At 43.8% G+C, this 27061-nt stretch overlaps 1 protein-coding gene across 1 annotated transcript in view; it reads right to left on the bottom strand.

The window, feature by feature from the left end:
• PSMB7 (proteasome 20S subunit beta 7) overlaps nt 1-27061 on the bottom strand; it is a 103947-nt gene that overhangs the window by 75834 nt on the left and 1052 nt on the right. Inside the window, exons 2-5 of the mRNA XM_040324865.1 lie at nt 22374-22467; nt 21921-22018; nt 14241-14381; nt 144-259 (exon numbers count right to left, since the gene is read on the bottom strand). Coding sequence (XP_040180799.1) covers nt 144-259; nt 14241-14381; nt 21921-22018; nt 22374-22467 — 449 coding nt within the window. The remainder of the gene's footprint in view (nt 1-143; nt 260-14240; nt 14382-21920; nt 22019-22373; nt 22468-27061) is intronic.

The following is a 27061-nucleotide window of genomic DNA, read 5'->3' on the forward strand; positions in this document are numbered from 1 at the left end:
GCGTTGTAAAAAAAAAAAGACTGGAACTGAACTAGGTAAAAGGTGCATACTATTGATATCGAATAACAACCTAGTATTCAAAATCTGACCCATGATCTCTTAAGAAAAAGAAAGATAGATAAAAATGATTTAAATGCTCTCACCCATTGTAACATAGGGTAGTCGATCTGTTGATCCATGTGGGTAAATGCTATACAGATGAGGGCCTGAACAGTCAACTCCACCAAGCACAAGCGCAGCACCAATGTAGCCTTGATACCTGTTGGCCAAAAAAAAAACAATGTTACCATTATGAAATTGGTCAGCTGCAATTTTTTGTGTACTACAGTAGAATAAATGTCACTCAATGCACAATAAGAAATATGGCCTTCCCTAAAAAATCATCACCCCTTGCACCTGAGCGTTTTATAGCTCAAAGCTCCAAAATGCTCAACAAGCCAAAACCAATGATTTTAAAATGTCTATCTTCACATTTGAGCATTCAGGTGTCTGTAGCTCAAGGCCTGAAGCATAAATGAAAACATGAGGAACCTTAGAAGCAGACTCATTGTCCGTGTAACCAATTGTATTTATGATTTAGACAAAAAAAGTCTATGTGCCCATAACATGCGATCCTGAGCAAATGAACCTCCTGTATGGCACTTGATGTGCAAAAACACAAAAAAAGCACCCAAAATCGCCTACATAAGTATGAGCCAAATCAGATGCAGTGTTATTAGTGTAGCTCAGGAGACTAAAAATACATATCTAGTTGTAGAAACACTATTCTTCCTTTTGGCAGGTGTTTAGGTTTGATACTTACTGCGTCTTACTGAACAGACTTAAACAACTTTAACGTTGTGAACTAGCAAAAAGTGTGTGTTCACTGAACAAGATAAAATGAATCCCTCTAAAACTTTCAAGTGTTATCAATGTACAATGATTGTAGGAGGGCAAGTATCGTACAACACAGGGTTCCGAGTATGGAATAGTGACCAAGTCTATACAGACTGCAATAGTGAGGGCCATGCAGCATATAGCACTGCATACAAATTGTTATGGTTCGCAGCACCTATGTCCGTGTAGGAGAGGATCTAAAGGAGGGGAATGCTTGCATTACCCTGCAATCCCACATCGGTCCTTTCATCCGCTCTCCAGCAACAATCATATACAATGCAGGGATACTGGTGGCCACTAGTTCTGTGCTGTACACAGTGAGGGACTAGGTTGTCGCAATCAGGTCTAGAGGGAAGGAAGACTGCAGAGCCGTGGATGAGGGCAAGTATCCCTCCGTTTTATTTATGCTTTAAAACTTGAAACATACTAAAGTTATCATGAAATCAGATCACTAGGTGTCTTGCTTCCTAATTGACAAAGTGTTGTCTAAAAGGAGGGATTGCTGCAGAGAATCTAGCTAGTGCAAAAACATTCAATATACAAGAAGATAGTATACCTTTAATCAACTACAATGGGTATATGGACATCACTAAAACATTCTATATTATATAGCTTCAGCTCCAGTAGTCAGACATACAAACCATTACCCCAATTAGAACCAAGATTTTAATACTTAAAGCGGAACTTCAGTCGTTTTTTCAACTTTCCATCTATTAAATCTTCTGCCCTTGTTGTTTTAACTTTTTTCTGCCAGTAATTACCTTTTACAGCCCACATCCTGTTTCTTGTTTGGGCATTAAAGCGTAGTTCCACCCAAAAATGGAACTTCAGCTTTTCTGGCCTTTCCCCCCATTCGGTGTCACATTTGGCACCTTTCAGGGGGAAGCAGATACCTGTCTAATACAGGCATTTTCTCCCCCTTCCGGCAATAGATCGCCGCAGAGTCTGCGGCGACAGGGTTTGATGAAGTCAGGGCGCCAGGTCGCAATTGTGACTAGAATTAGCGACCTGACGCCTGGCGAAGGAAGCATAGGCCTGCGGAGGGCCGCGGACTCAATTACCGGCTGGCGGGGGAGGGAGGGGCACACAGACACAGGATACCCCATCCTGTGTCTCCGTGCGCCCCCACCGCATGATCACGCCGGCAATTGAGGCCGCGGCTTCTGCAGGCCTATGCTTCCTTCTCCGATCTGGCGCCATCTTGTGGTGGTCGTTAGTATGACATACAACCAGCAATGCTAACGGAGCTTCCCCTGTGTTTTCACTGCCATCTCCTTCCCTCCAATTAGAACCCCCAAACATTAAATATATTTTTTATTCCAACACCCTAGAGAATAAAATGGTGGTCGTTGAAATACTTTGTCACACCGTATTAGCACAGCGGTCTTACAATCGCACTTTTTTGGGAAAAAATACACTTTAATAAAAAAAATAAAAAAATAAGACAACAGTAAAGTTAGCCCAATTATTTTTATATTGTGAAAGATAATGTTACGCCGAGTAAATTGATACCCAACATGTCACTCTTCAAAATCCGCTTGTGGAATGGAGACAAACTGTTAGCCTTTAAAATCTCCAAAGGCGACGTTTAAAAAATTCTTCAGGTTGCATGTTTTGAGTTAGAGGATTTCTAGGGCTAGAATTATGTCACTCGCTCTACCAATCGCGACGATACCTCACATGTGTGATTTGAACACCTCTTTCATATGCGGGCGCTACTCACGTATGCATTCGCTTCTTATTTATTTATTAAAATGCTGAAAAGTACAAAATGGTACAAAACGCAGTCAGTTACCCGTAGGCCTCGATGCGCGAGAACAACAATACAGCAACAACCAAAAAAAACACACAGGCAGCGGAACAGATCAAAATTTAAAATGGATAGCAGATCAAAGAACTATAAAAACCTATGTAATTCCATAGGCTTGACTGAAAAGCTCAGTTTTTAGAAGCTTCCTGAACTTAAAAAGATCATTCTCAAGCCTTAATTTTAGAGGCAGGGAGTTCCAAAACTGTGCTCCCTGGACCGCACTCGTCCTCCCTCCGCATTTTTTCTTTCGAAATTTAGGGATCACCAAAGTTTCCAAATTAGCCGACCTTAAGGTACGGTTGGGCACATACTTGGTGAATTTTTCCTGCAGGTACACTGGCCCCTTGCCATGGGTAGCCCTGTGCACCATGCAACCAGTCTTAAACAGAACCCGTTCCTTCATGGGTAGCCAATGCAGGGCTCTCAGCGATGGCGTGATGTGGTCACGATGACCAACACCCGTGAGTAGCCTTGCAGCGGCATTCTGAATAAGCTGTAATTTGTGCATGATGTTATTAGGTAAACCCAGGTACAAAGCGTTACAGTAATCTAATCGACTTCCGATAATGGCATTAACCATAGAGATCTTGTGCGATTCTTCAATGAAGCGAAAAGTCGACCTCAGGAGTTTCAAGTGGAAGTGACAAGAACTCACCACCTGGTTTACCTGTGATCGTAGCGTTAATCTCTCGTCCAAGATGATACCCAAATCCCTGACCTGGGTGACTGGTACTGGGACCGATGAAAACGAGTCTGGCCAAGTAGGGAAACCGCCCGCCCATGACTGATTGCATAAAACCATGCACTCAGTTTTGGAGCCATTGAGCATAAGATAATTAGCCCCCATCCAGGCTTCTGCACGCAAAGCTCGGCGGGAGGGGGTGTGCTTCTGGCTCCTAACTTTTTTAGCTGGCTCCTAGATTCCAAGCAAATTTGTCAAACCCTGTGTGGCAAACTACACCATGTCCGGCCCCTCCTCTGCCCCCACTGTCTTCTGGGAGACACACAGGACCCAGACAACAACAGGGATGTCATTACATATTATGTGAGCAGACTGCAGTTCCTATTCAAGTAATCTTCAGGACACATGGGCCAGTTCACGGCATATGCAGTCCAGTGTGGTTTTTCTCTGCATTAAAAAAAAAAAAAAAAAACCAACAACAACAACAACAACAACAACAACAACAACAACAACAACAACAACAACAACAACAACAACAACAACAACAAAAACAACAACAACAACAACAACAACAACAACAACAACAACGAAAAGTAGGTTATATGGTTTTTGATAAGCGTTCACACCAGTGCAGTCAGTTCCAGGGCTTTCCATTTCCATAAAAAAAAAAAAAAGCATTTTCCTGCACTGGATTGTACTAGTACGCAGTAAAATGCATCAAAAATGCACAGTAGAGAAAAATAAAAAGCATCTGGAATGCATCAGTAAAAGCATCAAAAAATGCCATTTGGAAACGTCCCTGGCAGCGAAAGGGTTAGGCCCTTTACGATGCCTGAAATAAACCTCTTGCTTGTAAATTAGCCTTGAAAAGGAGCAAGAACATTTTACAACCTTCACCTTCCGCAGATTTTGAAAGGGTTCAGTGCCAGGCTTACTGCAAACCAAACTTTGCATGGTTGGCTCATCCCTATTCATTACGAATACCTTTTGGTTATAGTCCCTAAGCAAGCAATGACATTTAAACTTTTACACTGCAAGCCTGAATTAGAGTGGTGGGGCAATAACAGTCATGATTGACTTTTTGCCATATAAAAGTACAGCAGTGCTATAAGACATGAAAAAGACCAACGTGTTAAATCAAGTCTAATGTCATACACTGAGAAAGGACTCCCTTTACCAAACATAAAGCAGATTTATCTTCATAGAACAGATTTCTCATCTGTGTAAATGGCACAAAGCTCCTTTTAATATGACACCTTTTTACAAACTTGCTAAAACCAAAAGTAGTCCGAGATAACTGATTTGCGAAAGTCTGATGCTTGACACTAAGCCAGAGGCCTTTCCTTAAAACTTTAAAATGATGTACACTTTCCTATTTGCTTTCATGCAGTGATGTATGGTGTCTGCCTAGAGCTGCTGAAAATTTCTAGCAGAATTAAACTGTTCCGCTGCTACAATTGGTATAAATATTTCATGGTGGAGCTGCCATGCAGAGCCTTTCCCCTGCTTGCTTTTTCTTGTCAGACAAATGAACACAACGAGAAGCAATTCAATCTCAAATACCGACAAGCCTTCACATTGCTGTAAAGTAAAGCTTTAGAACAATGGCTGATGCGTAGGAACCCAGAGAACTGGAAACATTATCATTTGTCAACACAGTTTGAATATTGTTTCCTGTTCAGTGGGGTCTAAGTTCTTCTCCCCACTGGCTGTCAACAAGATGTATATAGAGGTACGTGTTCATTCTCAGTCTTCGGAGACTTGGTACTGCTGAGCCCGGAGTGAAAGCGGTTTAACACATTACCCTCTAGTACACATGTCCTTATGAACATCAACATTGAATGCCCACCCAAAACTAAATAGTTAGTGGGAATCTTTATCTTTTTAGCTAAGCAACTATACCATTAGAGTAAAACAAAAACAAGCAAAAACAGTACAATTGATGCAAAAGCATTAAAGTCAAAGTGAGCATTACATAAAAAATATACAGGCATTAAAGTGGTGTTTTCCGGCATAAAAAAAAAAATAATTAAAAAGCCAGCAGCTACACATAATGTAGAGTTGCTGGCTTTTAATAATAGAATCAAAAAAAGGTGTATATACCACGCTAGTGGTAAAAATCTAAAAGAAAAAAAAAAAAAAAAAAAAAAAAACACACAACACACACACACACACACACCACAAAATATTTCTGTGGAAAAAGAGCGACACTAACATGCGATCTATTCATGTAAACAAGATAAGTAAAGGAACTAGTCGCGCTAATAGGATGAGGTTTAAATCCTAAAGTACCCTAAATTAAATATAGCGTAATACATATACCAAAATAGATGCACATAAGTGAATAAAATAACTGTTGAATAACAAAAAATATATATATATATATTTAGAGTCAGTGTCCAATTATAGTAAATCGGTGAATCCGATTTGAAAAGTGATATCAATTCAAAAGAAGATGGGAAGATGTTCTAACTTTCCACAACCCAGAAAGGGAACATGGGGTGAGCCTCTCCTTGGGGTATACACCGGGGGAAATAAAAACGCTTACCAGATGGAGTGGACCACCTGTTAGTAGCAAGGTCACCAGCGCCTGCAGATATAGCTGGGTCTGTGATGAATCCGGGATGCGGATGTCACTGGGCCCCAGGCATCATCTTCAAACAAAAGGCCGCCCTCTGTCCATTGTACTTAGAGGTGCGATCTCCCAGAAGGGAACAGAGCATGTAGGAGCCCCTGGAAGACATCACATATGACGAAACATGTCAAGCGGAGCTACGCGCTGACATCATCACGCCCCACCTGAGCCCGGAAGTGCGGGTGTTCATTTGGATTTGGATTTTTTTTTTTATTGCCGGCAAGCTATTTTAGGATTTATATTCTATTGGAACATTTTTGATGAACAAGAAAGAAGAAGTTGTGTTTTAAACTAGAACACACTATTGGAGCCTTTGTTCTCCAAAATGCTCCGTTCCCTTTTGGGAGATTGCACCTCCAAGTACAGCGGACGGAGGGTGGCCTTTTTTAGCGAGGATGCCGCCTGGAACCCAGTGACATCGGCATCCAAATTCCCAGAAGTGGGAAATTGTGGCACTGGAGGGGGGGGGGGGGGGGGGGATCTGATGAGTGGAACTCCGCTTCAAGTGGGAACACACACAGGGCAACCCTTCAGTAAAGTCGGTACACAATAAGCTGGTACACATAGGTCAAATGTCGAGACAAACAGCCGATTCAAATAAAATAATTAAAAACAACGGCTGATATTCGTATGTCGGTCTGTCCGACACAAGGCAGCAGTCTGGCCAGCTTCTGTCAGACATGTGTAGCGCCCACCTCAAATTTAAGGGATGTTTTTGGGCCAATACTTGGGCCCAGACCTGTTTAATACAAATTTGCCTCTGTCCTGGCTGAGGTACCACTTGGTAGTTTTCCCCTTGTTGCCTGCTGTGCATGCTGGGGAGGGGTACTTAAGTGGCAGATGCCATTTATCGGGGGGCTGCATCAGACGTTCACGTTGGCCCGGGGTCACTTCGCTGTCGAGTAGGCCCAGCTATGCTGGCTGGGGCCTACAACCCTAAGAGGGGATCTCAAGCTGTCTGTCCACAAGGGAGGAAGCTGTCTTCCAGCAGAGACCAGAGGTCTGTGCCAGAGACCAAGTTCACCCAAAAGGTCTGTGGCAGAGACCAAGTTCACCCAAAAGATCTGTGGCACGACAGTCTGTGGCAGACACCGTCTGGACATTAGTTTGTGCATCATCCCGGCTGCTAGGCCATGTGAGAGGGGACTATCCGGGTGAGCAATACCCACTCTATAGTTGAGAGTGGAGCCTGATTGACTATTTTGAGCATTTTGTACTGTGTGCCTGAACCATCCCCTACTCTTCTTTTCCATTCTACTTTCTCTTCTTCAAGTTACCCTGCAGACAAAATAAAACCCAACTGTTGAAGATTTTACATCTGTCTGGACATTGCATTTATTATGGACTTTCCCACCCTGACAACGAAACTATAGAGGTAACGTGCAAACCCAAAATTTAACCAGCCACTCCTTCGGGGGGTAGTTCTACACATGCATGCTGAAAAACCAATGGCAGACAGCGCTGATTGGAGTGTTCTGGCAGGAGGAGGGGGGGGGGGTCACCCTGTCAGAACACAACAGCTCAGTGGGGGAGATCGCTGAACTAGCCATGCATGGTTCGTACAGTGGCTCAAACTGGAGCTGTAATTATTTTTACCGGCGGGTTGCATAAAAAAAAAAAAAAAATGGTTTGTGTGTACCAGGCTTAAGGCCAAGTTCCACCCAAAAGTGGAAGCTCCATTTATCTGACCCCCCTCCCCCCCACATTTAGCACCTTTCGGGGGGGGGGGGGATCAGGTACCTTTCCCCACTTTCAAGAGATTGCACAACCGCACACTCGGAAGTTTGGCCCCCCCCTTACACCACTGCACGGCCATTCAGAAAGCGCTGCACGCATGCGCAGTAGGGATCCCGCTGTGAAGCCCAAGGCTTCACTGTCGGTTTCCCTTACAGACAATGGCGGCAGCACCCGAGAGCAGATGGAAACATTGGCTGGGGTGCGGATATCGCTGGATTCCAGGACAAGTAAGTGTCCCAATATTAAGAGTCAGCAGCTACAATTAGTGTAAGAATTTTACATGAGTATACGCTTGCACACGATCTTTACAGCACATTTAACACAGGCTTGACATATTTCTGACAGCAAGATCCTGAGTATAAACATCTGTAAATTATTATGTCCGTGTGTAACTGGCCTTCATGTTGGCACTGCACACAGGCACTTCCGACAGCCTAAAGTGAAGGGCTGGCAGGAGCTTCATAACAAGTGCTCTCCGACACTAAATCTAAGGCACTGTGGAGCAATTCATCCTCAAAACCACAACAAAGCCTTTGAAGTGTGTTACAGTGAGTTTCTAAAGTGCTTACAACACCTGCTGTTTACTTATAAGCCAAGTCCCTGCTGCTGGAAGACCGTGAAAACGGCCGATATGGGACAGTGAAAGTAATATTTACAGTAGAGATTAGCTTTTTTGTACTATAAAAGGGCTAATTTTAGTTTTTTTAACCCCATTATGTTACTGGCCGATTAATCGATTATGAAAATTGTAATCAATTTCATAATCGATTAGTTGTTACGGTCCTAGTTTTGTTACAGCGTCGCACGACTGCGCAATTGTCAGTTAAAACAACGCAGCGCCGAATTGCGAAAGATGGCCTGGTCAGGAAATGGGCTGAAAATGTAACAAAACAGAATTACTTACTGGGAACAGGTTTTCCAGGAGTCTTTCAGGACAGCAACCTATGAGAGACCTCGGCTCCTCCCTTCTTAGGAAACACCGCCCAGCCTAGACTTAAAAGGCCTGCTTCCCCGCCGGGTCCTCAGTTCTTCAAGAGCAACCCCGGGCAGCTGGGGAGACACAAGAACACATCATCATACACCATAAATTGCTTTTTTGATGGTTCCTGAGTCAGGAACCCAAAAGGAAAAACCAATAAGGGTGGGTACACGGTGCTGTCCTGAAAGACTCCCTGAAAAGACGTTACCAGTAAGTAACTCTAATTTTCCCCTATTGTCTTTCAGGACAGCAACCTATGAGAGAATAAGCAAGCATTTACCCTTAGGGTGGGACTACGGCTTACAGGACTGCGTCCAAAGAGCCTGATCCCTTTGCCGACAAGACCAGCCTCTAGTGTCAGGTAAAAAAGGTAGGAGAGCCAAATCACATTGCCGCCGCACGGATCTGGCGCGGAGTAGTCTCAGCTTCTCTCAGTTCAAAAGAAAATCCCACAAGGGCCTACAAGGAGTAAAATTTGGCTCTACTTGGGAAACTGCAGACCTAATACTGGTCCAGCTGCCGTGATGTCTCCAAATCTCAGGTAAGTGGAGCATAAAATATAATCTGAAGGGATCCCTCTTAGTAGCCAGACCACCCGGTTCCCAGAGCTTTCCAGACAGAGAACCTTGGTCCTTTAAGCCAGCGGGGTACAATGAGAAAGACCCAAGGTGTTCTATGCCTGCCAGTAAGACTGTGGGTGGGCAAGATGGCCTAGCATCTGGGGGAAATGCCAGCGATGGCATCTACCTACGAGCGCCAACCCTTTACTGGTTTAGGCCCAAAGATGTTTTTATGGGGCGAGGAAACCAGAGTTCCTGGAGGAAACTAGAGATTCCAGGGTTAGCCACCCTATAGATGGTTCCTATGGAAGTGCCTGCAATTGCAAGAACAGGACTCCAGAGATTAGTCATAACTTCCATCACCAGATGATACCAGGTGCATTCAGGGTGCTGTGGCCATAGCCCAGCCTTCCTACCTGTGTCACCCTTTAATTTCACAGGAAGGACTCTTGCTTCTGTCTATGCGATTCAAGAAATCGCCTCCCAGGACAAATAACAGGTCCCCTGTGGGAGCGATATCGCACAGTCTTGGACATGCCGTTTGCCTCCCACCACCTTGGGGGCTGCCCATCCTCTTACTGACCTTGCATCAATGTGTGTCTGCAATCGTGTCAGACAATATTCTGAGATGCGACACCCCTTTCAGAAGAGTTCATTCACTTGAGCATGGAATCCAACATCCCTCCATCTCCCTGGACTAGGCCGGTAAGTCTGGATGTGTGGAAAAAAACTGCGTCTGGAGGGAGCAGAGGGTACTGAGCCAAAGCCTTTTGAGAATCTGGACCTTCGACTTCCATCGGACCTAATGAGCAGTAACGCCCTTTTCCACTGCTCTATCCCTGGTCATGGAGCAGGAGTGTTTTTCTTGTCCTCCTGCAACCACCTCCTCCAGAGAAATTTTGTAATGAGGGAGTCTACTGGATTCACCATTCAGGCCTTCTCCCACTTATTAACAAATGTTCTAGAAAGCTGTGCATCTTACTAGGGTCTGGTCACCTGAAAGCCTTTAACCCTTCGTGATGCCATACAGGGGGCACCCCCCGATATTGGGCCCTGGTCACCAGAAATCCCCTGTTTATTTTCCTATATAAGGTTCATACAGGAGATGTGGCCATCAAGCACCATCCGGTCGGCAGCCCTGCAACATCAAAACACTAGTGAAACATGCAGGGTGCTAGCTTGGTTAGGATTCAAACTGATGACCTCAGTATTTAAGGCACGGTTTAAGGTTCCACACCTTCAATGCAAGTCGACCAGGAGAACCTGAAGACCCCTGCCTGAAAATTTTAGGCGAGCTGGTTTGCTGGTCCTACACAGGCAAAGTTTATCACTACAGTGCCTATGGTGCAGACTGTGTGAGCTGACCCCTCTGGTCATGAGTGCACTCTACCCAGCCAATATGTCAGGTATATCAGAACGCCAGCCTGAGTTTGAGGCATGCAAGATACCTCGCACAAACAGGGAAAACACACAACTTATGCAAGTACTAACATTTTGGGGGATCTGAACTAACCACCCCAGTGTTGCCAGGTAGAAGTGTCAGCCACCCAGGCCTTCTCCCCTGGCTAGACACACCCAAGTCACCAGGAGACTGCTCAGGGAACTGACTCTCAGCCCCGTCAAATCAGTGACCCAGAGCTGAAGTGTTAAACGCTGAGCCACTTCATAAAAGTCTTATCAAAAGGTCAGAAGCTGCCAAACAGTGCGAATTCAGCCATCCCCACTCCATACACCTCATGCAGGAGGGAGAAGAAAAGATTCCCCTTCACCCAGTCCCTACTGGTTACAAGGGGAAAACAAAATCACTCAACGGATGTGCATGGAAAGTACCAACACTTCAGGCTTACCTGTGAGGTGTTGGGGTCTGCTTCCGCTGCCTGTGCAGGTGTCGCAGAAGAGTTCATCCCTCCCCTTTGGTGGTCCGCAGTCAGTGCTGGGTCTTCCCCTTTTTTTAAAAGCCAGACCAGCAGGGATGCCAAGCTAAAAGTTCTCACCTCTAGGCCACAGACCTGCAATATGTCCCACAGAAGGTGTAGGAGCTGTGCAGTACCTAGGATACGAACGGCTTTCCCTCATTGGTATTTGAACTCAGGTCCCAGCAACCTGCTATGCTGCTGCTATGTCGCCTAAGCGATCGCGCTAAAGGGGGCAACCAAAAATGGAAATCTTCCTTCGGCGCCACGGAGGAAGTGGGAGCTGGGTGCCTCTAAAAAGAGGGTACCTGTTCCTCCCCAGGTAAATTTTTTAGCACTGTCACATTTTGCGTGGTCATGCAACACTGTACCCCAAATGAAATCTTTATCATTTTCACACAAATAGAGCTTAATTTTTGGTGGTATTCCCCTAACAACAGCATCTCCCACAGTACAGTAAAAACACTGGCTAGGATCACAGTTAACCCTCTGATTGCCTGTGTAAGCCCTTCCCAGCCAGTGTCATTAGTACAGTGACCATTTTTAGTCGCTGATCATCACCTTTACTAAAAAAAAAAAAAAAAAAAAAATTTATAATATATATATATATATATGGCAAATGGGGGTGGGTAAGGGTTAAACCACACACACACACGTTGAGATAGATATATATATATATATATATATATATATATATATATATATATATATATATATATATATATATATATATATATATATATATATATATATATATATATATATATATATATATATATCTCAACGTGTGTGTGTGTGGTTTAACCCTTACCCACCCCCATTTGCCATGGTCGGGGTTTTCCTTTAAAGTCCCATTCAACTATGGGAAATACATGTTACTTCATAACTTCCAAACGGCTGTAGATATTTCGATAACACTTGGTCACATGTTACTTATATGTCCACTTAAACTATAGGATAGTTATTTTTCCTTTAACTACCCCCATTTGTGAGGGTCGGGGTTTTTGTTTAAAGTCCCATGCAAATCAATGGGAAATGTATGTTCCCACATAACTTCTGTACGCCTGGAGATATTTCAATAATACCTGGTACACATATTACTTATATGCCAAATAAAAATATATGACAGTTAAATTAACCCTTACCTACACCCTTATATAAAAGATGGGTATATTTATATTACTATGATTTTCTTCCCCAAAAGGTTAAGATAGGAAGACCGGGCAATGCCGGGTATTCAGCTAGTTATAATAATAATCTCAGTACTCCGTTTTTACTAGTAAAAGAATCCCATAGTTTGTAGCTTTTTTTACCAAAAATATGTAGCAGAATACATATTGGCCTAAATTGATGAAGTTAGATTTTTTTATTTGAGGTTTTATAGCAAAATTGGCGGCCTTTTTTGTTTATATTAATAGTGTGTCACTATTAAAGGAGCAGCAACCTAGGTTCACATAATTGTTTTGAGGTGTGTAGTTGGCGCCCCTCCTAATTCATTATTCACATAAATAAGGTATTAACGTGTACACAAAGTAAAAACCTTTTTTTTAAAGAATACCGTATGTAAACCCAACATTTTAGAATCCTGATATGTGCTTGCTGTACCATGTACTTGTATGAAAAAGAACCCAATTCTATTGAAAACTAAAAAAATAAAATTACCACTTTAGGGATCACCAAATCACACATAATTAGCACTTTAACACAGAATCATACTACAGTAGCCATACAATTTGTTTAAAAGGTAACTCCACTTTCATGGGAAAATTCAATATATAGCGTATACAAATTGCGGCACACGCCATATTTTAACCACTTCAATACCAGATACTTACACCCCCCTCCTGCCCAAGGCAATTTTCAGCTTTCTGAGCCGTTTAAATGAGAATTGTGCGGTCATGCTACACTGTACCCAAAAATAATTTTTATCATTTTGTTGCCACAAATAGAGCTTTATTTTGGTGGTATTTGATCACCTCTGAGGTTAAAAAAAAAATTTAAAAAAAAAAAGGAAAATTTGCAGAGTGGCTCGCGCATGCACCCACAGTTACACTGCCAGCGCCGCAGAGAGGAGCGGGGCTTTGTTCGTCCGCATTGCTGGACCGTGGGACAGGCGAGTGATTATTAAAAGTCAGCAGCTACACTTTTAAATGGGTGAAACTCTGCTTTAAGAGTAAAAGCATATGTAAAGTCACGTAAAAATTAAACTGTGTGACCCTTACAGCAACCTTAAAGTATATGAAAGCCCAAAACAACGATCCTCTCTTAATTGCTCCCTTTTGGTATGTGTATATCACAACATAAATACAACTTTGAAAACAGTTTGTTATATTTTTTGTTAAAAAGTTCAGGTTTCAGAATAAAAAAAATCTAATAAAAAATATCTCACCCACCTAGGTGGATGCAACATTGATCCGATGTTGCACCTATCCCCAGCCGCTTCTGTGATCAAAGACTGCTGATCGCTCAGCTCTTGGTCTTCACGGTCAGTCCCTACAGCACTCGCTGGGTTGTAGAGGGGGGGGGGGGGGGCACCCGACAGCTCCATTGCAGGGCATGAGAGAGAAGACAGCCGATCTGCTCCATTGCCAACCCAAAACCCCCCCTGGGGGGTTTAAGATGGAACATATCAAATGTATCCTCTCTCATCCCGTGCAAGAAAGGGAGAACTGGGGAGGCAGGCCGCACTGAAATGCAGCACAGATACGCCGCACTGATGATCGGTGTAAACAATTTACTAACATTCTTGCGTGCGAGGAAAGGGCTGCTGATAACCAGCAAGTCTGTTTACATGCGATCAGCTGATCAAATGGTAAAGGGCCGCTGTGATTGTGCTGGATGCACGTGGGAAGCAGGGTTTTGGGAGGATGTCCATGGACACCCTCCCAAAATTGGAAGCAAAGGGCTCAGATGGAAGGGTGGGTCAGGGTCAGGCCTGCCCCCCCCCCCATCATGGTTTCTTTCACTGGGGCCCTGAAGGTTCTATTTATGCTTCTGGTTACCAGTATACCCTTTGCCATGAGTTTTATATTTAAAAGCTTTTCTTACCTAAACAGCATTTGCTTCAGCATGCGGTTAGCAGTTGCTACTCTAGGCAAACGACCTGTAGAGAGAGAATGCAGCTCTACGTTGGAAGATATCATCTGGGTGGTCATTTCTGTATCAGCTGCTGTCCCGGCACCACAACAACTAGGAAACAAAGATTGAGACATTGTTCAGCATCCTGAGAGAACTAAAAACTTACATAGAAAGATTGCAAATTTACAATGGACAGGGTACATCCCATCAGAAAGCTCACTAGAAATGACTGTCACTAAAAAAAAAAAAACTAAAAAAACTAAAGCCATGTGAAGCTTTCAAGTCAAGACGCATATCTGCAAGCTGCTTTCAACTTGCCCATCCTTTCCAGCCCCTCATACAGTCCAGTGAGGTGGCCAAAGACAGGAATATATGGGCGGGTAGAAGGGCTTGGGCAAGTCAAAACATCTGACCTGTGCCCATTCTGAACAGCCCAGCAATAGAAGTTGCTGCAAGTATTTGCAGGCAGCTCTAGGTGTGTGCACTTTACAAGTGAAATTTCAAAGGGAAAGTAAAGCCTTTGCAATTTTTTGGGAGATATAGTAGAAAAGAAAGCAGCTTGAACTATTGCTATTATCATAGTTCAGAACTATATGTAAATATGCACAACCATAATTGCTCAGTACATATGCAGGTTCTATTTCCTGTTTTGAAGTATTAGTTGTATTTTACTGCTCCTTCTCAATATAAATCCATGAGTTGCCCAACACACTGAACCAAAGCACTCCATGCATGGGTGTAAACCCCTCTCACAGAAGGTAAAACAGATCTTAATGCCTGAACCCAGTTTTGCAACTGACATGCGTTCGTAATACTTTACTGTGCATCTACTTACAAAAAAATTGAGCCTTCATTTGACGATAAATGGTAAAGGATACAAGGAAAAATGTTTGCCAGCACACCATGGATCAAGATATGTGATCATGCATTAAACAATTTTCTTGGACGCTTGCTTGCTGATCCATGGTGTGCCGGCAAACATTTTCCTTGTGACTTCTGAACCAGTTCCCAGCTGGTTGTTGCTGCAGCACCCAAACTCTTGAGAGCGAATTGACATTGTGCCACATGTGTACATAATTTGGTGTACCCTTTATTGGGGCCAAGAAAATGTGTGCACTTTTACATCCTATATAAATACTATTTAACAGCATCTCACAAGAGTACATCCCTCACATTTTTGTAAATATTTTATTATATCTTTTCATGCGACAACACAGAAGAAATTACACTTTGCTACAATGTAAAGTAGTGAGTGTACAGCTTATATAACAGTGTAAATGTCCCCTCAAAAAAACTCACACAACCGTTAATGTCTAAACTGCTGGCAACAAAAGTGAGTACACTCCTAAGTGAAACTGTCAAAATTGGACCCAATTAGCTATTTTCCCTCCCCGATGTCATGTGACTCGTTAGTGTTACAAGGTTTCAGGTGTGAATGGGGAGCAGTTGTGTTAAATTTGGTGTTATCGCTCTCACTCTATCATACTGGTCACTGGAAGTTTAACACGGCACCTCATGGCAAAGAACTCTTTGAGGATCTGAAAAAAAAAAAAGAATTGTTGCTCTACATAAAGATGGCCTAGGCTATAAGAAGATTGCCAAGACCCTGAAACTGAGCTGCAGCACGGTGGCCAAGACCATACAGTGGTTTACCAGGACAGATTCTGCTTAGAACAGGCCTCGCCATGGTCGACCAAACAAGTTGAGAGCACAGGCTCAGCATCATATACAGAGGTTGTCTTTGGGAAATAGACGTATTAGTAGGGGTGCAACGGATCAAAAAACTCACGGATCGGATCGATCCTCGGATCAGAGCCACGGGTCAGATCATTTTTCGGATCAGCAAAAAATAAAATAAAATTGTAGCCTCACTGTGCCCCCTCTCACCTCTACCTGACGCTCCTCTCTTCCTCCACCTTCTCGCCCGATGCTCATCTCCTCCCCTGACCCTCCTTAGCCCATGGGCATGTCTCCCCCCAGGTGGTGGAGGACAGTCGGGTCTATACCTCTATATTCCCTCCATATGTCGGTCACACTCATGCAGCCCCAGACATCAGCTGCACCTCACCCCCCAGGCTGGTGTCATGTGCCCTCCGCTCCCCCTCTCCTTCCTGGTTGGGTAAACAAACCCCAAACCCCCCTGGGAGGTCAATTCTTCCATACCTACGCGACCCCCCACATATGGATCCTCACCTGCCACCAACACCCCCCCCCCCCCCCGCTGTTTATCGCGGGACAGCCGCTCACCTGCAGCTGCGTCCATCACTCACTCAGCAGTTATCCACGCTGGGGGAGTGGCCGGACACCCCAGAAGGTGATTGGCTGCGGCGCACATTCTGTGTATACAAGCACGGGGTAAGGAGGTGGGGCTGTGCGAGCAGAGCGGAGACTATTTCAGTGTCAGCCTATACAGCGTGTTTTACCGCTCTGCTCGCCCCCCTCCACCTGCGCCGCGGATCATGTGTGTACCATCCCGTAGTCATTGATCCGTGCGGATCACGGATCAATGACAATCCGTTGCACCACTACATATTAGTGCTGCCAGCATTGCTGCAGAGGTTGAAGTGGTGGGGGGTGTCGGCCTGTCAGTGCTCAGACCATACACTGCATCAAATTGGTCTCCATGGCTGTCATCCCAGAAAGAAGCCTCTTCTAAAGATGATGCAAACAGTTTGCTGAAGACAAGCAGACCAAGGACATGGATTACTGGAACAATGTCCTGTGGTCTGATGACACCAAGATAAACGTATTTGGTTCAGAAGGTGTCATGCGTGTGTGGCGGCAACCAGGTCAGGAGTAGAAAGACAAGTGTGTCTTGCCTACAGTCAAGCATGGTGGTGGGAGTGTCATGGTCTGGGGCTGCATGAGTGCTGTCGGCACTGGAGAGCTACAGTTCATTAAGGGAACCATGAATGCCAACATGTACTGCGACATACTGAAGCAGAGCATGAACCCTCCCTTCGGAGACTGGGCCGCAGGGCAGTATTCTAACACGATAACAACCCCAAACACATCCAAGACACCCACTGCCTTGCTAAAGAAGCTGAGGGTAAAGGTGATGGACTGGCCAAGTATGTCTCCAGACCTAAACCCTATTGAGCATCTGTGAGGCATCCTCAAATGGAAGGTGGAGGAGCGCAAATACTCCAACATCCACCAGCTTTGTGATGTCGTCCTGGAGGACTTGGGCCAGCGCATTAACCCTATGCGTTTCGACCACAAAGACTTCAACTAGACCCCAGTTGAAGTCTTTGCAAACGAAACGCGTAGGGTTAATATGCAGGCCCAAGCCGCCCTATACTGCGCTTTTTATTGTTCAATTGAACAGTTTTTTTTTATCCAATAGTCATTTGTTTGAATATTTTTATTTCAATAAATTCCATCATTTGGATTTACGCTATGTGGAGGCCCTTTTGTCTCTTTTTTATACTTTGAACATAATACTAATATTTGGAGATTTTTGGAGGAGATACATCTCAGAGAGCTGCTCACAATCATTAACTGTTCAGAGCACCATCTACTCCCGGCCCTTTGGATCTATCGTCTGCTTGCAGAGCAGGGGATTGAAAGATTCGCCCTTGGAACCTGATTCAACATTTCCACGCTTCCGGATATATGCTTGCCAGATCCACGCCGTATGGAGAGTTTGGTCCACTACTTTGGGTAAGAGTACCCTTTTCTCTCCATCATTCCTGCAGGGTGAAGGCACTCCCGAGTGTAATTATCTACTGTGCAGCACATCTACCCAATAGGCGGTCAAACATCTGCAGCAACAATGTGTTGTCCTCAGACATCACCGCTGACCCCTGATGTCTCAATCTTATGGACTATTACGTTTTTAGTCATTAGAATCAGTACTGTGTTTGGTTTCTATTGTTCACCCATAGTCACACATGGGTTGTGTTTCTCAAATATCGTTATATTACTACTATTCATGTCATTGCATTCACGGTTTGATGTATAAATAATGACCACACATGAGCCTATATTATAGTTTTGATACTGTGGTTCCAATAGTCACCGTGAGCACTTTGTTTTCTGTATTGGTGACTTTCCTGCGACTTCACGTCGCATGAGGTCTTTTGTATACACGTTCTGCGTATTACATTTATGTTGCGCCTTTTCACTAGGAGTTACATATATGTTTTCACCTCATTGTTTTATCACTTAGCCTTCTTTAGGTTTGGTTGGGTTTACTTACCCAACATAATTTCAGCGCTACACTTTCTATTCACATACTTAATAACTTATGCTAATGAGCTATAGATATATTGACCTATGTATAAAGTCAGTTGTAGGTATGTGGTTGTGAACCAGTGCATTATCTATGACAGCCTGAAATGTCACCTTTTATACACCTTGTACTTGATGTAATATTTTACTACTTAAATATATATCTTTTGTGCACAGCAATTCGCTTTCATTTTCTATATTATGGTCCTTGGGTAGACTAGATTGCTTGCACATTTTACTTACTTTACTTACATATATACAGCCCTCAAAATTTCCACTCGCCTGCTAGCATTTGGCGAGTGGATTTAAGCTGGGGGCGAGTGATAACAGTTCTGCATGACCAACAGTCCAATCTGTGCCTACAGTTAGAGCCACGCTGTGATTGGCGGCCGAAGAGGAAAGGTGCATGCCCAGGAAAAGTAGTCGGGTGAGCCGCACACATGCAGAGCAGTACACAGGTGCTCTTTTACAATTCTCGTTAAGCCATGGGACCTGATAGTATGACCTCTCTGAGCCTGGCTTCCCAACCTGACCAATGTAGCTGGAGAGCAGGAAGGAACAAGTGAGCTGGAGGAATGCGATTATCACCACTCTGGGTGTCCCAGGTAGGCAGTGCAGCACAGCGCTCACCAAGAGTTGCCCTGACAAGAGAGCGGCAGTATGCTGTGCGGTGTCAGTGTGCGCTGTGTTGTGGTGTCAATGGCTATGCAGGTGTGTGAATCTCGGTGCTGGATCCCTCCCGCTGTGCTGCAGCTCCTCTCCTCACTGCCCGACAATGAAAGGGGGAAGTGGGGACATGCAAGTGTGGAGCCGCACACAGGGGCTGCTGATTATGAGAGTGAGGGAGAGAGGGAGAGAGGGAGAGAGGGAGAGAGGGAGAGAGGGAGAGAGGGAGAGAGGGAGAGAGGGAGAGAGGGAGAGAGGGAGAGAGGGAGAGAGGGAGAGAGGGAGAGAGGGAGAGAGGGAGAGAGGGAGAGAGGGAGAGAGAGGAGGATGGATGGGGGTTGCAACGGAGACAGCAAGAGAATGGGGGAAAAGACCTGGTTCTAGAGAGAAGGCAGAGGAGGGAGTCTTGTACATAAGAAGAGGGAGAGCAATATTTGCAGAAGTAAAAAAGTCCATGTCCCTCTGGTCTGCCCCAGTGCCCTGTCCCATTTTGTTAAAATGTTGTTGGTAATATTTAATTGTGTAACTTGATTCGGCATAAAACATTTAACAGTGTCATTCCAAGAGATAATCTACAAGGGCGTTTTTAGGGGCGGGGCAGTGTATGGGTTAGGTGAGGCAACTGGTGGCGAGTAACACTTGAGGCCTGGCTAGAAGCTCAGGGCTTGAAATTTTGAGAATATATATATATATATATATATATATATATATATATATATATATATATATATATATATATATATATATATTCCTACTTAAAACATTCCGATTTTGGCCCGAATTATCCCAACTTGAAGGTTACACTGGACGCCATTGTTTCTGTGTAGCCATGGGGCCAGTATTATAGAAAAGTATAGTCGCTTTTCAATGCAAGGACAAAACACATATTCGTTTTTTTTGGGGGGGGACCAGAAGGAAGTTCACCTCTCCCCCATCCCTCCCTGCAACCTTCTGGGACACCTCACAGGTCCTAGAAAATTGCCCGGCGATTCGCAAAGCGTCTCGCCCATTTGTGCAGCCACAGCCGGGGAGCCCACAGTTAAAATGCAGGCACTGCAAAGGGTGAGAGGAGCGAGACTTTGGTCGCCCGCAGCGCTGGACCATGGAACAGGTGAGTGTCTGTTTAATAAAAGTCAGAAGCTACACTTTTTGTAGCAGCCGACTTTTAAATGGGTAGAAAACCGCTTTAAGCAGCAGCAATGTCTGCCATATAGCTGGATGCAACAAGAAAATCATATCACTTCTCCAGGTGAACAGTGACAGGAAAGTAAATAGAAAATTTGAAGTTGTGGAGGCCTATGGCCCAAGTACAAGATCACTGTACAGTGGATGTAAACCCTCACATATACCCAGTGAAGTGAACAGCCTCATATGATACACAGAGATGAAACACATCTCCCTACATAAAGTTTTACATCTATATCTGCTTTTATCATATGTGATGGAGAACTTGTCAGGAGTCATCAGGCTAATAAAAGTAGAATGAAGCAAAAGACAGCTACAGGACTCAGTGCTTTGAAGAGAGATAAGAAAAAACACTGCATATATATGTGCCCAGCTCAAATTTCATAAATCGGGTTTACATCCACTTTAAAAGTAAACACTGAAATAATAACTCCAAATATGAGCTCACAAGAGATGAGCTATTCTTCCTTTTTAAATGCTTCCCTCTCCAGTTTGAACTGGACAATAGTAGTAAAAGCAAAAAATAAAAAAAGTGTAAATTAAGCTACATGTCACATGGAAATTAAAATGCTGTTATAATTCAAGAAATAAAAATAAATTTAAAAAAAACGCACTAAAAGGCCTGATCAAAGTTAAAAAATAAAACCTACCCCTGGTCCCAGTGAAATCCAGTCCTGTCAGTGCCACTCAAGTGATAGCATTATGACAGAGGGAAGTTCTAGGGAATATGAAACCAGGAGATACATGCAGCTGAAGATGAACCAGTCACAAGCTAAATAGCAGACGGAAACAAATTCATCCATTCCTCCGAGTGTTTTAGAGAGGCTGATTTTGCATCCACAGCTAGCTTTTAAAACTCCAGAGCTTTGGCATTTCCAAAACTGGCTGCACATAGGCGGCACCAACAAATCTGTTTTACAATGCCCATAGCATGCAGAAGAAGCTCAAAGAAGTTATCTTTCTGCACTGTGAGTGAATTTCTTCAGCTTTGTTAGGTTCAAAATAGTGGATTTGTATACATGCAGGGGCATCTACAAAAGTTAAACCAGACACTTAAAGTGGTTGTATACCCTTGGAAAAAATTATTTTTACTACTGTAAGGCAAAAAGGCATAATGAGCTAGTATGCACCTTAAAACGAGGCGTCAGTAACTCACCTGTTCCACGCTGAGGTAGCCGACATGTTGACTCGGCGTGTCCTCCGGGTATCGCGGCTCCAGCCCTCTGAGTGGCTGTAGCCACTATGTCGTCACTCACTTCTTTCGGCTAAGGTCCGGCGTCTGCCAGGCTTTCAGTCGAGAATCCCCTGTGCTCATGCGACGCTGCAGTCAGCTCATTGCGAGGGGAATGTCTCCTAATCCATACAGCTTTAGGAGATATTTTTTTTTATTACCTACAGGTAAGCCTTATTACAGGCTTACCTGTAGGCAAAAGTAAAAAAACTGACTATACAACCACTTTAACAAAACACTGATCACTTTTTTTAGGTCATAGTATATTTGTACAACAGAGAAATTTATCAAGAAGTCCTTATTTCTGAGCACATGGATTTCAGCCAGATACTTACTAGACATTAGAAGCTATGTAGTGGATCTTTGAACAGTTCTTGTCAGCTACAATCATTCCTTCCGTTGCTCTTGTGTCAGCACCAAGGATTACCCCATCCTAGATAAACAGTACATTCCAGAATGATTTTATGAAGGATATAACATTTATAAAAAATCAGTATATGCCAGAAAAACTAGACAGTAAAACTGAGCCTCCAAATTAAGACGACAAAAATATTTCAGCATTATTCCACAATGAAATAGATGAAAACAATCTAGTCTGCACAGATATGAAAAATATTACTCGTACTCCAGAGTGAGTGCAGCCAAGTATGTTCTTGTTAATCTAATTTGCACTGTTCTAATTTAATTTAATTGTTCTAATTAAATTTTCTAATTTTTCTGTAAATGTGTTAGTGTGTAAAAAGGAATAAATCAAACATTTTCAGTGGTATACATGCTAATAATTATACCTTGAATACAATGCCAGCAATCGTGGTGCCGGTTTTGCGAGCTCCAGGGAGCTTGTGTCCTTTCTGCAAGAACTCCTTTTCCAAAAGGGCATTTCTATGAAACAAAAATTTAAATTATTTACCTGCCTTGATATTTAGTAGCTCTTCCATGAATACGCAAACAGCATTTTAAAACATGTTCTGGCTAAAGATTCACTTGTACATAAAAATTATTTAGATATAGAAAAGGGATGGCAGAAAAATACCAATATTTTATAGAGAGTCTACCTTTTTATTTCTTGAACCTCTGGTGTGTTTTTGCTTAGGTCTGTCCTCATATTACATAGCTTTGGTAGATCTAAAGAGGACTATACAGAGATTGCACAATCAGCCTGTATATGGCCAACTCTGGACACTCCATCCTGTGGATGGAGGATATGTTTTTTGTTTTGTTTTTATGGGATGGTCTAGCACATAGTAATACTCCACGGTACGCCAACATTTGGGTAGACAGTGCACTTTTACCAAAAGTTATATTTCACCCTGATAACATGGCCACTGCTTCTGCCCGATGTTGCTGCTCAGAAAGGCAGCAATTAGACCAGTCAGAGATTGGCAAGCAGGTTCATGGGGACCAATCGTCGCAAATAAAACTGACAGAGGAAGATTATAGATTAAACTGAGTGTATGTAAAAGGTTTTTTTTCTGGATAAAATGTGGAAGGATTAGAACTTCTGTAAGTTTTATATTGCTGCCTGTGTTCTCATCTGGGAGATTCATCCTTCAGTTTGTTCTGGTCGCCACTGTCACCGAGACAGAATGCAACCGAAAATGCAACATTTCCAACAGAATTGTACAGTGAGCGCGGAATGCACGGCTCACTGTACAGGGACAGACAAGCAGTTAGGTAACTTTAACCCCTTCCCACCACCACCTCCCAGCCTTTAAGAGTTCTCAATGGTTTGATGTGGAGGTGGGCATTCCAGTCATATGACCGCTGTGATTGGTGGTTACATGATCGGAGCGATCCCAAATAGGCTTCGGAGCTTTCTGGTCCCAGACGGTAACAGTGCTGAGAGCGTACACAGCACAGGTTTATTTACATTGGGGCTGCATATATGTGACCTCTTAGCATTAAAGTTCACCCTCCAAGAGGCCGAATATATCTATACAGCTGGCGGAAACAGGTTAATTCAGAAGAGACAAAGCACATCTTGTTTGAATTAAGGCTTCATGTACACTAGCAGCTCCTAAACTCGAGTTTGAGCTTTTGCCAAAGTTCCTAAACTCGGCTCCATAAAAGCTTATGTGTCCATGTACATATTGGCTTTTAGCATCATTTAGGAGCTGCTGCGGTTAGGGGAGGTTCAACCTCCCTCTCCTGAACGCCGACGAACCGCCTTCAGGATCAGAATGTATTAACCGCCGGCCGCAAAATCGTTGTAAAATTGTGGCAAAATGCCTAAAAGTCCTGCCTGTACGCCCATCTTTAATTTTGGGCCTTAAAGCGGGAGTTCACCCGAAAAAAATATTTTAACATTAGATTCATGCTCATTTTGTCTAGGGGAATCGGGTAGTTTTTTTAAAAAAAACGAAGCAGTACTTACCGTTTTAGAGAGCGATCTTCTCCGCTGCTTCCGTGTATGGTCTTCGGCACTGGGCATTCCCATTTGATTGACAGTCTTCCGAAAGGCTTCCAATGGTCGCATACATCGCCTCACGAGTACCTGAAAGAAGCCGAACGTCGGCTACTTTAGGAAAATCGTGACGCGATAGATGCGACCGTCGGAAGCCTGTCAATCAAATAGGAATGCCCAGTCCCGCAGCCCATACCCGGAACCCCGGAAGCGGCGGAGAAGATCACTCTCTAAAACGGTAAGTACTGCTTCGATTTTAAAAAAACTAGCCGATTCCCCTAGACAAAATTAGCCTCAATCTAATGTTAAAAATTTACATTTCCGGGTGAACCTCCACTTAGGGTTCCTCTTTAACTATAGAGCTTTGGAAAATTAGAAATCTTCAGTAATAGTTTTTTTTTCTTTAAAAACTACTTGCCGACCGCCCACCGTCGTTATACGTCCTCATTTTAGAGGTGAATATCTCGGTAACGGCAGCAGCTGCTGCCACAATCGAGATATTCATCTCTTCTGTGGGCGGCCGTGTTAACGATAATGGCGGTCTCCGCGGCGAATTCGCCGCGAGATCGCCGTTATCGATGGCGGGAGAGGGGGCCCCCCCCTCCCGCGCCCTCCGCCGCTTACCGTAGCCGTCGGTAGCGGCGGAGGAGATCGCGACCATCCGGCAGCTGAGCAGGGACGAGACTGAAGGAAAAATCTCCTTCGCCCGTCCCCATAGCTTCGCTGGGTGGAAGTGACGTCAAAACGTCAGTCCCGCCCAGCGTCTTAAAGAAACATTTTTTTTTTTTGTCATTTGAAAAAATGACATTTCCAAATTTTTTATTTTTTATTGCATTTAAAGCGGTCCTCCACCCTAAAGTGGAGTCCCGCTGATCGGAACCCTCCCCCCTCCGGTGTCACATTTGACACCTTTCAGGGGGGAGGGGGGTGCAGACACCTGTCTAAAGACAGGTATTTGCACCCACTTCCGGCCACACGATACGGGCGAAAGACGGGCATTCCGTCACATCCCGTCTGTCGCCCGTTGTGTGCTGGGAACACTCGGCTCCCAGCACACAGCGTGTGAGCCAATCGGCGGGCGCAGCGCGACTCGCGCATGCGCCGTAGGGAACCGGGCAGTGAAGCCGCAGCGCTTCACTTCCTGGTTCCCTCAGCGTGGATGGCGGGGGGAGCAGCAGAGTGACGAGCGATCGCTCGTGCTCTGCTGCGATCGGCGCTGGACTCCAGGACAGGTAAGTGTCCTAATATTAAAAGTCAGCAGCTGCAGTATTTGTAGCTGCTGACTTTTAATATTTTGTTCCCATGGCACATCCGCTTTAAGCCCAAATATGAGATCTGAGGTCTTTTTGACCCCAGATCTCATATTTAAGAGGACCTGTCATGCTTTTTTCTATTACAAGGGATGTTTACATTCCTTGTAATAGGAATAAAAGTGATAATTTTTTTTTTTTTTTTTTCAGTGTTAAAAATTCTAAAATAAATAAAAATAAATGCGAAAAGCAAAAAAAAATTTTTTAAAGCGTCCCGACGAGCTCGCGCGTAGAAGCGAACGTATACGCGAGTAGCGCCGACATATGAAAACGGTATTCAAACCACACAAGTGAGGTATCGCCGCGATCGTTAGAGCGAGAGCATTAATTTTAGCCTTAGGCCTACTCTGTAACTCAAAAAATGCAACCTGTAGAATTTTTTAAACGTCGCCTATCAAGATTTTTAAGGGTAAAAGTTTGACGCCATGCCACGAGCGGGCGCAATTTTTAAGCGTGACATGTTGGGTATCATTTTACTCGGCGTAACATTATCTTTCACAATATATAAAAAAATTGGGCCAAATTTATTGTTGTCTTATTTTTTCATTTAAAAAAGTGATTTTTTTCCAAAAAAAGTGCGCTTGTAAGACCGCTGCGCAAATACGGTGTGACAAAAAGTATTGCAATGACTTCCATTTTATTCTCTAGGGTGTTAGAAAAAAATATATATAATGTTTGGGGGTTTTAAGTAATTTTCTAGCAAAAAAAAATGGTTTTGTCTCGTAAACACCAACTCTGAAAAACAGGCCCGGGGCTAAAGTGGTTAAAGCCCAATTGAAACTTCAGTTTAAAATGACTAAATACATTTCAATAAAAGTTTTCAACATTTTACACATTTATGATTTCTTCAAAAAGAGTAGAAATTCCTGTCCTTTGAAAGCATGTTGCAGCATGGGACCTTTGCTCTCTCTGGGGAAGCAGCAATCACAGTGCAGAGGTCCGACATCTACCTACCCCCATGCTAAATCAGATGGGGAGCTCTCCAATCAAGGGGACATGAGCTTTGGTGACTCCAGAGCTATAGGTCAACCTCTACAGAGAGCCCACTGCTTCCACACAGAGGGCAGAGTCCCACTATGCAGGGGCAGGCACTCCTATTCTCTAACTTCTCTATAAAGAAAAAAAAAAACTGTCAGATTTTGCAAATATATTATTTGTATTAATTATTTTCATTTACCTGGAATGTGTTTAGCCAATTTAACCCCTTGGCATCATCCCCACGCAAATATACGGCCCATTGGGGCCACATATTTGCATGGATAGCTGTGCATACAGCTGTGTCGAGATCACAAGCTCCCAACTCAGTTACCGGCACCTAACTGAAAACGTCCGATCCTGGTTTGCGATCGGGAGTTTTCAGATAACGTGACAGCCAATCAGAGCATTCTCACTTTCTACTTTGCAGATAAAGGAGCTGTGTGTTAGTGGGCGTCCTGACACTCCTGCTAGCCCGCTCAAGAGGCTTTCTCCACACCAGGGAGAAAGCCTCGCATTACGGTGTGTAGTTACAGACAGAAGAACAGGAAGTGAGGATTTCTCAGAAGAAATAAGGACATTTGAAAGCAAAATGGAAGGATGAGGTAAGTGAAGGAGGACTGCACTAAGGTAAAGGAAGCCATTTAGGGAAAAAAAAATTATTTACCTTTACAACCCCTTTAATTTAGACGCCCAGTTGGGCCAGGTTTTTTACCACTGGCCAACTGATGTCTCCCCTCCTTCTAAAGCTGCACTAGGCAATGGATGAGGGTAATTACAGCGCTTG

This window comes from Rana temporaria, chromosome 9 (genome assembly GCF_905171775.1).
Source record: "Rana temporaria chromosome 9, aRanTem1.1, whole genome shotgun sequence".
Taxonomy (NCBI): domain Eukaryota; kingdom Metazoa; phylum Chordata; class Amphibia; order Anura; family Ranidae; genus Rana; species Rana temporaria.